Raw genomic sequence first — 13,892 nt, 5'->3', positions numbered from 1 at the left:
AGGAAGCTCATGTAGTCTCTACCAACCGTTTGTTGTAGTCTTTAAAATGCGATTTCTTTAAAAGCAAATATCTCCCTTTGCTCTGAACTTTGAGCGTCGTAACTCTGCAGATGTTGTTTATGCTCAAACAGCAACATTACACACTAACTAAAGTTACAAAAGTGAAATCACAATCACCCACCCCTTTAATATAAAGTGTCCTTTTCCCCCCCAACAAGTAGCCAGGTCATTATGACCTTTTTTAGCTACGTTGTAGCGTTTGAAGCAGAACTTGACAATGCTTTGAGCCATCATTAAACGTGTTGTACTATCAGCTCTGTTTAACACAGGTTTCTGCCCACGACTGTTTATAACTCTGTTTCCCCAGAAGTTCCTGTGCTGCTTTCGATTCAGTTATTTTTTATTGCCAAGGTTAATGCTCAAAATACTTTAAAGTACCTTCCTCAGCACTGATGAATATATAAAATATTGTTTCCGATTTGTTGGTTTAACAAGTGGTTAGTTTTGTTATAGACTTTCACACAATTCACACTCACTTACCACAATTCACATTAGAGGTGGGCAATATGACCAAAATCTTAATCTTAGCAATTTTATTTCACGATAATGATATATATCACAATATAGTTGTTTTGCTTAAAATAAGGTTTTTATGATATAAAAATTGTTGATATCATTGAAATTTCATAATTCTCAATATCACAATAAAACTAGCCTAACTAACGTAGACCTACCTGAAAAACGTATAGTTTATGTATAATTAAATTGTAGTCAGTGTACACTGTGTACATTAAATATACATTTATTCTTGTTAAAGTTACTAAAGTCATTCAGTCAAGAGCAGTGAGTGTTTTTATCTTTTTCTTTTATTGTCATTAATGACAGGAATATTAGGCTGCTGTCGCTTTAAGAGCGAATGCACGGATCTAATATACTGACACGCATCTGGTTTCTTTTACGTTCTTTTCTGGTTTATGTTCACTTGAGACATGTCTGTCTGTGTTTATGAGGATACTTGGCATTGGCAAAGGCATGGTCACTCTGACACACAAGCGTGTGTATTTAAGACACTACAGGTGAATAGGGTAAAAAATTTAACTAGCAGATATCACCATGAAACTTTCCCAGTTGATTACCTACATTAAGACGAGAAAAAAAATGTATTATAAGTTTCTGTAATTTTAATGTTTAAATATGCAAACTAGGCAATATCTAATTTAATATGCGCTAATTTGCATATATTTAAAAAACGAAATCTAAGTATTGGATAAAGCCAGGTTAAAAATTATTTTTTCATTGTGTTCACATATTAGATGGGGAAAAAAATTACAGAGGGATTTATGGATATCTACTTTTGTTATCCTGTAAATCAGAATATACTGTCAATAGCCTTAAAAAAATTATTTTCGCCATGTTTTTTGGAATAAAATGTTATATAAATCAGGCTAGGAATAATATATTTACAAATCCCTCTGTAAATGTCTTCATAATATAACGGTACAAGACTGGAGAGTTTGGTGTATATCGGTGCTACTGAAGTGGAGATTTCGGAGAGAAAAGTCATTTTGAGAAAACGGGCTTTAAAGATTTATCATCAGCCAATGAGATTGCGCATTCAGCCCTTTTACTTTCGCGATTGGTTGCTGATAAAAAGGAAATGACCATATTTGGATGCGACAGCATTGTACAGGAGAGAGCGAGCTTTCCAGCGGTGTGTGTGATGACAGGGAGCAGCGGGATGATTTACAACGACAACTTCTGTTGAATTTATGAGTAATCTACAGACAAAGTGTAGTAAAATAAAGACCTAAATGTGTATTTCAGACTTTTTTTCACCACAAGTCTGAAAGAAGACGTGTTATTAAAGACAAATATCCAAAAATCTCAAAATTGACCAGTAAAAAAAAAAAAGCGATGTTTTTGCCTGCCGTGTCTCGCCTTAACTGTTCAAACCCAATTAGGCGTCAAAAAGCCCTCAGTTCAGTCCTCACGTGCTCCATGAGCAGCGGCTTCGTGTGTGTGTCTCTTTAAGAAACCATCAGCGCTCTTATATAGCGACAACAGTTCTCTTTTTAGCTGCTTATTGTGCCTCAAATCACTTGTTTTTAAACCGCAATGCGTCCAAAATCTGTACCGGTTGACATTTATATTAGTTAATCGCTACATCACCCACACCTAATTCACGGTAAAAGCAAACCATTGGTAATGTAGCCAGTGGTTTCTGTGTGAATGCGTTAGTGTGATTGAACTCTTGCGTCCTCGTGTTCTTTAGATCAGTAACGGCATGGACCAGCACGTGACGGAGAAGTGGTTTCACGGTAAGCTGGGCGCGGGACGCGACGGGCGTCAGATCGCGGAGCGTCTGCTGTCGGAGTATTGCCTGGAGACCGGGGCGCCGGACGGCTCCTTCCTGGTGCGCGAGAGCGAGACCTTCGTGGGAGACTACACACTCTCCTTCTGGTAACAACAACCTGACCTCGTCACAGCTGAACAATGGAAAACAGAACTGTAAAGTAAAAGGGTTTCTGTTGTCCCCCTCCCCAGGCGGTCCGGGCGCGTTCAGCACTGCAGGATTCACTCTCGCCAGGAAGCCGGCAGCCCCAAGTTCTACCTGACGGATAACCTGGTGTTCGACACTCTGTTTGCGCTCATCACACATTACCAGCAGGTTCCGCTGCGCTGCAACGAGTTTGAGATGAAGCTGACTGAGCCGGTGCCACAAACCAACGCTCACGAGAGCAAAGAGTGAGTCTCACACACACCTCAAATGAGTCTGTCCTCATTCACTCACCTTCGAGTTTTTCCAAACCTGTGTGAGTTTCTTTCTTCATATTTTGAAGAATGTTTGTACACACACAGTTGATGGACCCCATCGACTGCCGTAGTGTGGATATAAAAACAGGACTGTCACTTTAAGAATAAGGATGCTATGAGAGTTTTGGTCAGTATGATCACAAAGTGTAATTTCGTTTGTGACCTACAATGATATTGTCATGTTATGACGTACAGTTCTGAGGATGGATAACAGTATACTGTCTTTCTGTGTTCATAAAAGAGGACTAAACATTTTGAAATAAGAGAACTTATCAAAGAATAAGCAGAAAAATATGATGATGGGCTTCGAATAACAATATTTAATTTGGATTTAATTGATAGATAATTATTTATATGTGTGGCCAACTACATTACAATGGCCAATAAATAAGTAAAATGGTGTAAAAATAAATAGATTGAGCTCAGTTGAGTGTAATACATGTCATATTGTTGATTTGTCTTTATTTGGGGGCTCTCCTCAAATATTGATTTGGTCAGTAAGATTTTCTTTGTCTCTTCTGCTCACCAAAGCTGTATTTATTTGATCAAACGTACAGTAATACAATGTAAATCAGCTGTTGTCTATGTGAATATATCTTAAACTGTAATTTATTCCTGTGATCAAAGCTGTATGTTCAGCATCATTACTCCAGTCTTCAGTGTCACATGATCCTCCAGAAATCACTCTAATATGATGATTTGATGCTCAAGGAACGTTTCTGATTATCACCAATGCTAAAAACAGTCGTGCTGCTTCATATTTGTGTGGAAACAGCGATACATTTGTATCGGGATAGCATTTATGAATTTATTAAAAAGCTGTTAGTCACTTTTGATCAGTTTAATGCATCCTTGCTGAATAAAAATATGAATTTCTATAAATTAAAAAAATCTGTAACACTTTATATTAGTGTCATTTTTGCACATTACATTACTATAGTAAACCACAAGTAACTAACCCTAAACCAAACCCTAACCCTATAGCAAGTGCATGTTAATTATTATTTCTCAATATCTAAATGTATAATTACACTGTAACAAGGACACCTTAAAGGGTTACACTTTATTTAATGTGTCATTGTTACAGTGTAATTATAGATTTAAGTACTGAGTAATATTAATGAACCACATGTACTTACTATAGGGTTAGGGTAGGGTTGAGGGTTAGTTGCATGTAATTTACTGTTATTACTATGGTAAGTACATGTAACATATATATATATATATATATATATATATATATATATATATATATATATATATATATATATATATATATATATATATATATATATATATATATATATATATATATATATATATATATATATATATATATATATATATATATATATATATATATATATATATATATATATATATATATATATATAACAAGGACACTGTAAAATAAAGTGTTACCAAAGTCTTCCTGCCTCTCATCTCGCAGGGAACAACAGCGGTGGATGTGTTTCCTGTCTTCCTTGTGTTTTCCCGGTCTAATTGCAGCATGTGTGTGTGTGTGTGTGTTGCGTGCAGGTGGTACCACGCGTGCCTGTCCCGCAGCCAGGCCGAGAACATGCTGATGAGAGTCCCACGTGACGGGGCTTTCCTCGTCAGGAAGAGAACAGAAGTCAACTCTTTCGCCATTTCCTTCCGGTAAAATCCACACTCCCGCTTTCATGTTTTTATTGCGTCCTTGTTTCTGTGATGTTCCTCACTCTCTCGTTTGCTCTCTCAGGGCGGAGGGCAAGATAAAGCACTGCCGTGTGCAGCAGGAGGGACAGACGGTGGTTTTGGGCACTTCTGAGTTTGACAGTTTAGTAGATTTAATCAGTTACTACGAGAAACATCCACTGTACCGCAAGATGAAGCTGCGCTACCCCATCAACGAGGAGACCCTGGAGAAGATCGGCACCGCTGTGAGTGCATCCACACATCCGTCTCATCTAATCTGTGCTGAAAACCATAGTGTACCTGAAAATGTCATTTATTTACCTTCATGTAGTTACAAACCTGTATGACTTTCTTCTGTGCAAGATATGTTGTAGAACGTTTTGAAACCAAACTGGTTTGGTGCCCATTGACTTCCATTTGGATGGACAAAGAAAGAAAACGCTCAGACTTCACAAAATATAGTTAATGTTCCAGAGAAGACAGATTGGCTCTGTTTACGGCTGGTATTAAGATGTTCAGTCGATCGGATCACAAGTGGACGACTCTAAACACAGGTGTAAACGGGTCTAAAATGTTTTGAGCTTGTCCACTTCCAGAGGTTGAAAACACATTCGGCCGGATTATTTCAGTAGTGTGAATGCTCATGTGGTCGAATGTGTTCAAACACACACACAAGACCGTCTTCTCTCCGTCTCCTGAACTAATGCGTAACATTATGAGAAGAGCTCTAGACAGACGGGGTTTAAACCATAGATATCATATAACAAAGGCTAGATGTCTTACGGCGGAGTCACTTCCGGCATCACCGGCGGCCATCTTACCACAGGGAAGCTGTGAATTAAGGAGTGGTCAGCACGCACACAAATCCTCTTATCTCGCTGAAATCTGGACGGATTTACAAACGGTTTGGTTTCTTACAAACGTTATCAACGTGGCTATAATTCTGAATGCTTAAGCATTTTGAACATAATTATTCATATGTATGCAGTGTTATAGCTACATCTCTGACCTTTATAACAAACCAAACCGTTTGAAAATCGGTAGAAAATTGAGCAAGTTATGGTTATTTAAAAGTACATGCACCATGTTACGAGTGAGCGAGCACCCTGTGGTAAGATGGCCGCCGTGTGCGGACGTCGACCTCCATTGGCCAGCAGCGCGCACGAGACATCTAGCCTTTATTATATGATATCTATCGTTTAAACTGTCGGCTGGAGACTCAAGTTTGGTTTGAAGATGATAATCACATCAAGCACAATGTTCTCTCAGCATTCCTGATCTCTAACACACACTCACAGCGTTCGTCTGGTCTTGTGTCTGTCAGAGCGGAAACTAAAGCTGATGCTCTCTGTGTGTTTCCCGTCGTCTCCGGTGTAAATTACATGAGCTTATTTCATCCATTAGATCAAAAGATCTGAAGAAATCAGGACAGAAGTGGATGAAAGTGGACAAAAGAGACGATTAAAACACCAGCAATGTGTCTCCCTCGTCCACTTGTGATTTGAACAACCAAAACACTTTCATAGTGTCATAGTGATAGACATGAGGGCAGAACGACAGACATTTTTGGTCAACTTATCAAAACGTGCCTTATCTAAGCTAATCAGTGTGGAAACCGAGTAATATAAGTGCTTCTGACTGAGTGCTGCCCATTATTATTAACTTCCTTGTGCTATTTGTGAATGTGAGTTCCTCTGAAAGAGCTCCAGTGGTTAAGCCCGTAATAAGTATTTATAGAGAGAAGCGTCGGCTGCAAGTCTAGGCTGCACACCCACAGTCTGATGCACAGAAATCCCCAGCTCTGATGGACACACACTGCGCATGAAGCGTGATGAGAGCTCACTGAGACGATACTGAGAGACTGGCATCATCAAGTTCTCACGCCACCATCACATAATCTCGCCAGAAGATCTCACCGCTTGCTTGTGCATTCAGGTCACACTCATTATATACGGCCTAAAATGCAAACGTCCTCATGTTTTGCTTCAATTGAGGGTCTATTTTCTGTCAGGAATTTAAAATGAAGTCACGTATCACTATAAGTAAATAATATATACCGTTATAAACAGATATCTATCGGTGCGATATGTGTCAAATACCCTGTTTTCAATGTTATCCACATGGGGGAGCGTCTTCAAACACCTTCACAAAGACACTTAGTGAGTCATTTGCTACATTTTTATAAGTTCATAAGAGTGCAGTTTTGAAGTTCTCAAATATTTTCTCAGGATTAAAATGACAGAAGTTGGTGTTATCTGAAAGAGACTGCACTGTATTTTCGTGTCTATTGGCTTGACTGGAGTTTAGCACCAAGTAGCTTTACATGGACACTAATGATCCAATTATAATACGACTAGTCGCACATTTGGAATAAAAAGTCACATGTAACCGTCAGTCGGAGCGAATTGGCCAAGTCCGATGAAATTTGATTTTTGTTTTTTAAACCGTTTCTAATGCGCTGGCGTGAGATGCTGAAGTGTGCGTACGATGGACTCTTCCCTGTCCCATGAGGCCACAGGAGAGCGACACCATTAAAACATCATTCATGGAAACACTGTGTTCGGATTCATCAACCGGAACGATGTCCATGTAAACATAGCTAGTGTCATGCTTTTTAAGCGAGTTAAAGTGATTTTAGATCATTATTTTAAACGAGGCTGTCTCAAGGTGGTGCGGGCTGGTGTCGAAATATTCTGTTTTTCTAAAAATAAGTTCTTAAAGGGGGGGGTGAATTACTGTTTCATGCATACTGAGTTTTTTACACTGGTAAAGAGTTGGATTCCCATGCTAAACATGGTCAAAGTTTCAAAAGTTAAGTTGTACGTTTGAAGGAGTATTTTTGTTCCAAAAATACTCCTTCCGGTTTGTCACAAGTTTCGGAAAGTTTTTTTCGAGTATGGCTCTGTCTTACGTAAGAGAGGGCGGAATTTCCTTATATGGGTCCTAAGGGCACTTCTCCGGTAAGATCGTGGGCGCGCGCACACTCGTAGACTAGAGCAAGAGAGTGAAAGCAGTTCGCCATCAAAGCGCCCTGCCCGGCTTTAGGGAAGCCAATGTCACCAAAGAAGTGTGTTTTTGGTTGCCAGGGCAAGACAACCCTGCACAGATTCCCAAAGAACCCGGCGTTAAGGGACCCGTGGATGGAGTTTGTTTTCCTGAGCATAAACGGAGTTGTGTAAGACTGTTTGTTCCCTGCATTTCGACGATGATTGTTTTATAAACAAAGCCCAGATCGACATTTGCAGATCGTCTAATGCTTAAGGATCGAGCAGTCACAATGATAAAGGTTCGCGGTCGTGCGTTGGAACGGTGAGTAAAACTGTTGAACAAATGTCTCTGTGTGTTGTTAGCTCGGCGCGTTAGCACAGCTTTAGCTCCGCCCACACGGCCCGCCCCCAGCCGCTCGTTTTTTTCCGGAAAGACTCGGTACAGCCTATCTTTCAATTAAAAATATAATAAAACAAAAGACTTTTTGGAGATATGAAGGATGCAATATTACTCTATAGGTACTCAAGATTAACAGGAGATTGAGTGAAAATGAGCATTTCACCCCCCCTTTAAGTTAGGAAATAAGAAGAAAATGGCAGTCCTGGCTGCTTTCTTGATGAGTGCTGGGACTTATTTTGAGGGACCGTATCCTTGAGCGCATCTGGACACGTCCAAGAATTAATCGAGCATTTAGTTTAGGAGTGGAAACTGCCGTTCCCTTATTTGTCAGATTTACCGGTTAATTGTTGACAGTTGAAATGAACGCACTCTCTCTCTGTGTGTGTGTGTGTGTGTGTGTGCAGGAGCCTGATTATGGGTCGCTGTACGAGGGCCGTAACCCTGGATTCTACGTGGAAGCCAATCAGATGCCCACATTTAAGGTACCTTTGCTCTCTAGCTGCTTATAGACGGTGTTTCTCCTTGTGTTGGGTTTAGTGTGTGACACCTGTGTGTGTGTGTGTGTAGTGCACAGTACGAGCCATGTATGAATACAAAGCCCAGCGAGATGATGAACTTTCCTTTAACAAGAGCGCCATCATCCAAAATGTGGACAAACAGGAAGGAGGCTGGTGAGTTACTGTCGAAACACAGAGATATATATATATATATATATATATAATGTATATATGTATATATATATATGTATATGTATGTTCTTTTCATCTTTCCTTTTGGTTTGTTCAGTTACACATCAGGTTTATTAACATGGAAACCATTTTCACACTGGATTTCAGGAAAAGATAAGAGAAAAGCAGTGTAAAAAAAGATTAAACTAATGGAGTAAATAAACATTTTATTAAAATAATAAATTGATTAAATAAATACATTTTGATTTAAATCAACAAAAAATGAATAACGTGAATATAAGTAGAATAGAAGAAAATGCAATGTAATAAATGTCTTTATACTTGAAAATATACAGCTGCATTTGACATTTTTGGATGATCATATTTGGGAGTTTGTAGCATCTAAAAGATTGAAAACCCCTGCTATAATGTATATTATCTAATTCTGTTCTAATATTAAAATGATATATTGTAAAAAGTGCATATATAGTGCTTTTCAAAGAGGCTTGTGCCGACTGATAGAGCAGATTGTGAATCTGTTGTCAAGAATAAGACCGTAAGGCGAGTCATGGGGAGGACAATGTTCTGGGAATCTGAGTCTTTCAGTTCGCGCTTGGCTTCACAGGAACCAGATAGCAGGATATAGAAATACAGTGGTGAACTCAAGGGCCAGAAAGACCGAAATAATACAGTATTTATAGATACAGAAGTGATACTCACACTGTGATAAATGTAAGCTAAACTGAAAATAGGTATCAGCTGACCTGAGACTTAAAGTGGAAATCAGTTTACTAAATTACATTAACTTGACTGACTGCTTCATTTCCATGTTAAGGCTCGTTCACACCTATAACTATTAGTGTCCACACCAGGGGACCGTTTCGTTCTGTTTATTCCTGCGCTTCATTTTAAGTTTTGTCGTGTGTCTGCCGCTTTAAATGCTGGAGCTCGTGACAGCAGGATGGATTCTGATTGGCTGTCAATGTTTTTATCTTCATCAGCTGGAAAAAAAATCTTTCTGATAGTGATTCCATGATATTGTTTCTCTGTCTCGTTACTGTTATTGTTGTGCTGTGAACTCTGCTATTCTTTAATATTTAGAACAATTTGTATAACTAGAATGTACATTTCCTGAACAAAATGTGAAGTGGGGCATGCATTAGCAAAATTTAGCACGGTTGCTAGGGTTTTACTAGGCGGTTGCTATGGTGTTCTGGGCAGTTTCCAAGGTATTCTGGGTGGTTGCTAGGGAGTTGCTAGGCAGTTGCTAGGGTGTTCTGGGTGGTTGCTATTGTTGCTAGGTGGTTGCTAGCGTATTCTGAGTGGTTGCTATGGTGTTGCTAGGCGGTTGTTAGGGTATTCTGGGTGGTTGCTAGGGAGTTCTGGGTGGTTGCTAGGGTATTCTGGGTGGTTGCTAGGGCGTTGCTAGGGTGTTTTGGGTGGTTACTAGGAAGTTGCTAGATTGTTCTGGGTGGTTGCTAGGCAGTTGCTAGGTTGTTCTGGGTGGTTGCTAGGGTATTCTTGGTGGTTGCTAGGGCGTTGCTAGGTGGTTGCTAGGGTGTTCTGGGTGGTTGCTAGGCGGTTGCTAGGGTATTCTTGGTGGTTGCTAGGGTGTTCTGGGTGGTTGCTATGGTATTGCTAGGCAGTTGCTAAGGTGCTCTGGGTGGTTGCTAGGCATTTGCTAGGGTATTCTGGGTGGTTGCTAGGGTGTTGCTAGGGTGTTCTGGGTGGTTGCTATGGTGTTAGGCAGTTGCTATGGTATTCTGGGTGGTTGCTAGGGTGTTGCTAGGCAGTTGCTAGGGTGTTACTCTTTTGACTATAACAATAACTATACCGCATCTATGAGAATAGTGAAGGCCAAACCACTATACGATAACGACAGATTATTTTCAGCTGATGAACGATAAAAACATTGACAGCCAATCAGAATCCGCTCGACTTTAAAGAGCTCGAGCATTTAGAGTGTGCTTATAATAAACAGAACAATATCTGCTGTTGTGTGGATGCTAATATAGTGCTAGATATTGTTCTTGTGAGCGGGCTATTGTTGTCAGTGTTGGGAAAATCTACTTTTAAAAAAGTAATGCATTACAATATTGTGTTACTCCCTAAAAAAAGTAACTAATTGTGTTACTTAGTTACTTTTTATGGAAAGTAATGCGTTGAGTTGCTTACATCTGGGCTGGGCTTGTGTTTGATTTTAACAACAACAACAATAAAAACTTCTGTTTTTGGCTAATGTCAAAGCCCTTTCACACCAGAAGTGAACTGAATAAGCCTCGGTGTGAAGCAGAGGTGCACAACTTCCTTACTGGAGGGAAAGTACAGAGACTCCTGGGCAAATATTACTCTGTTACAAGTTATTTTTTTACTGAAGTAAAAGTACAGAAGTACTTGTTTTTAAAAGTACTTGAGTATCAGAATTAAAAAGTAAATGTCAATGCATTGTTTTATTATTGTTGCATTGTTGTATATTAATAGTTACAGTCCCTTATGCCTCTGAATCTATGCCTGCCCTGATGTCAATATCACATGTGTTTCTAGAGCACAGTTCCAGTGGGATTGAATGTGAGACTGAATAAGTCACTCAATAACGTCCACAATGGTTTCGGACACCTAAATGGCTGTTTCCTCAAATACTGCCCTATTTAAAGTTTGTTGGCTTTTAGTATGAATATGATAGCCTTACTATATCATATATATCATATAATGGCTTATCTATAAGCTAGTGTGCTCCAAAGCAATGACAAAATTCGCATTTAGAAGACCAAACCCAGTGTTGAAAATGAAAATCAGGTTGATGTCAGAATCCAACGCCAGATTGACTCAAAACTTACTGAAGGCACTCGTTATTAAAGATTTTAAGAACTCTATAAAAACTCCATAATAACCATCTTTGACAACTACCAACCACTTAGTAACACCATAGCAATTACCAAAAATACCTTAGCAACCACCCTGAACACCCTAGCAATGTCTAGAAACGCTCTAGTAACCACCAAAAATACCCTAGCAACCACTCAGAACACCCTAGCAACTGCCTAGCAACCACCCAGAACACCTAGCAACTGCCTAGCAACCACCCAGAACTGCCTAGCAACGCCCTAGCATTTACCCAGAATACCATAGCAACTGCCAGATTTAATCTCCAACGTTGGATTGTGGTTGAAAATGAAAACTGGGTTGACGTCAGAAACCAACATCAGCCGAGCTCTGGCGTCAACCCGACTTCCATTTCCAGCTGAAATCCAAAGTCTGTCGGCTAAAAGCCGGATTCTGACGTCAACCTGACTTTCATTTGAAAAGTTGCAACCAAAATGCAACCCCTGACTGACGTTACGACTTACTAGCCGAGGACCTTGACAGAAATGTAGTGAAGTTAAAGTAAAAGGTAAAGTACAGATACTCAGAAAGTGTACTTAATTCCAGTACTCGAGTAAATGTACTTTGTTACTGTCCTCCTCTGGCCTGAAGTTCCCCTGAACAGCAGAGGGCGCCGCTCAAACACCCTCACGGCTCCCCTCAGCACCGGCACAGGACGGCTGTCAGTCAACACACAGTTACTTATTTGAACATATAACTCAGATATTTTGTCGTAATTTTAAAAGTAATGCATTACTTGTTACTTGAAAAAGTAATCTGATTACGTAACTCGCGTTCCTTGTAATGCGTTACTCCCAACACTGATTATTCAGCCCTGAAGGGTCAAACATTGCTATTTTCTTTTTTACATTAATTACATGTCATGCTCTGTTTAAATTTCTAAACCATTACCAGAGAATGTCTAATAAGGGGAGAAGTTTCACTCTCAGTAAACTTCCGGCTTCTGAACTGGTTGCAGTTCCACTCTGGCTCCATATGAGGGCGCTCACAGGACGAGTGCAGAATGAATGGAGGTCTGTGGCGTTCATTAGCAGAATGCTAGCGTGTTATGGGCAACAACAACTCAACCTGTAAGAAATCAAAAGGACATAAGAACTCGTTCATTCAACTTTCGATCTATAACCCATGTTGAACTTGCAAAACCTATAATCAAATCTGAGATTTCTCAACGGCAATCGGGTGAAAGAGACACATTTAGCCGTCTAGCCCCATTGACTCCCATTCATTTTGCACTCATGGCGATCGCCCCCAGTGGAACTCTGGTGGAACTACAACCAAAATTCGGTACAATAGGACTTAATATGGAGTGGCCAGGCTCTCCATAGACGGGCTCTGCCATTACTATCAAACTAGCCATAAAGTCTTGTTTTCTTGCCGGAGCCTATTTTACCTGCTTTTCGTGATGTGTGTGTTTTTAAACCTGTCTGGCCCACTCCTCTCATTCAGTGTTGATTCGGTTCAGTTCACAACAATACGAAGAACCTGAGAAGTGTGTGTGTGACTGCGCCGGCAAGAAGCAACTGTGGTTCCCTGCGAATTACGTGGAGGAGATCAGCCCGTCGGCCGTGGAGCCGGACCGATCCGTGAGTGTGTGTGCTCAGACGTGTGTGTGTGTGTCAGAGCTCCTCACGCCGCTCTGTGCTGCGACCTTTAACCTAATATCTCTCTCTCTCTCTTCTCTCTCTCTCTCTCCTCTCTCTCCCTCTCCCTCTCCTCTCCCTCTCTCTCTCTCTCTCTCTCTCTCTCTCTCTCCCCTCTCCCTCTCCCTCCTCCCTCTCCCTCTCCTCTCCCTCTCCCCTCTCTCTCTCTCTCTCTCTTCCTCTCCCTCTCCCTCTCCCTCTCCCTCTCCCTCTCCCTCTCTCTCTCTCTCTCTCTCTCTCTCTCTCTCTCTCTCTCTCTCTCTCCTCTCCCTCTCCCTCTCCCTCTCCCTCTCTCTCTCCCTCTCTCTCTCTCTCTCTCTCTCTCTCTCTCCCTCTCCCCTCTCCCTCTCCCTCTCCTCTCCCTCTCCCTCTCTCTCTCCCCTCTCTCTCTCTCTCTCTCTCTCTCTCTCCTCTCCCTCTCTCTCCCTCTCCCTCTCCCTCTCCCTCTCCTCTCTCTCTCTCTCTCTCTCTCTCTCTCTCTCTCTCTCTCCTCCCTCTCCCTCTCCCTCTCCCTCTCCTCTCTCTCTCTCTCTCTCTCTCTCTCTCTCTCTCTCTCCTCTCTCTCTCTCTCTCTCTCTCTCTCTCTCTCTCTCTCTCTCTCTCTCTCTCTCTCTCTCTCTCTCTCCCTCTCCCTCTCCCTCTCTCTCTCTCTCTCTCTCTCTCTCTCTCTCTCTCTCTCCTCTCTCTCCCCTCTCTCTCTCTCTCCTCTCTCCTCTCCCTTCTCTTCCTCTCTCCTCTCTCTCTCCTTCTCTCCTTCTCTCCTCCTCTCCTCATATTCTCTCCTCTCCCTCCCTCCCATCCCATCTCCTCTCTCTCTCACCTC

At 41.0% G+C, this 13,892-nt stretch overlaps 1 protein-coding gene across 1 annotated transcript in view; it reads left to right on the top strand.

Moving 5' to 3' along the window:
* Positions 1-13,892, top strand: part of plcg1 (phospholipase C, gamma 1) — a 73,821-nt gene that overhangs the window by 46,618 nt on the left and 13,311 nt on the right. The window contains exons 17-23 of the mRNA XM_081386493.1: positions 2,273-2,460; positions 2,545-2,745; positions 4,354-4,473; positions 4,556-4,736; positions 8,283-8,360; positions 8,446-8,549; positions 12,892-13,016. Of these exons, the coding sequence (XP_081242619.1) occupies positions 2,273-2,460; positions 2,545-2,745; positions 4,354-4,473; positions 4,556-4,736; positions 8,283-8,360; positions 8,446-8,549; positions 12,892-13,016 (997 nt within the window). The remainder of the gene's footprint in view (positions 1-2,272; positions 2,461-2,544; positions 2,746-4,353; positions 4,474-4,555; positions 4,737-8,282; positions 8,361-8,445; positions 8,550-12,891; positions 13,017-13,892) is intronic.

Source organism: Scardinius erythrophthalmus (genome assembly GCF_964197995.2).
Source record: "Scardinius erythrophthalmus genome assembly, chromosome: 15".
NCBI classification, from domain to species: domain Eukaryota; kingdom Metazoa; phylum Chordata; class Actinopteri; order Cypriniformes; family Leuciscidae; genus Scardinius; species Scardinius erythrophthalmus.
Note: the sequence above shows the minus strand (reverse complement) of the source record. Positions and strands in the feature narration are given on the sequence as shown.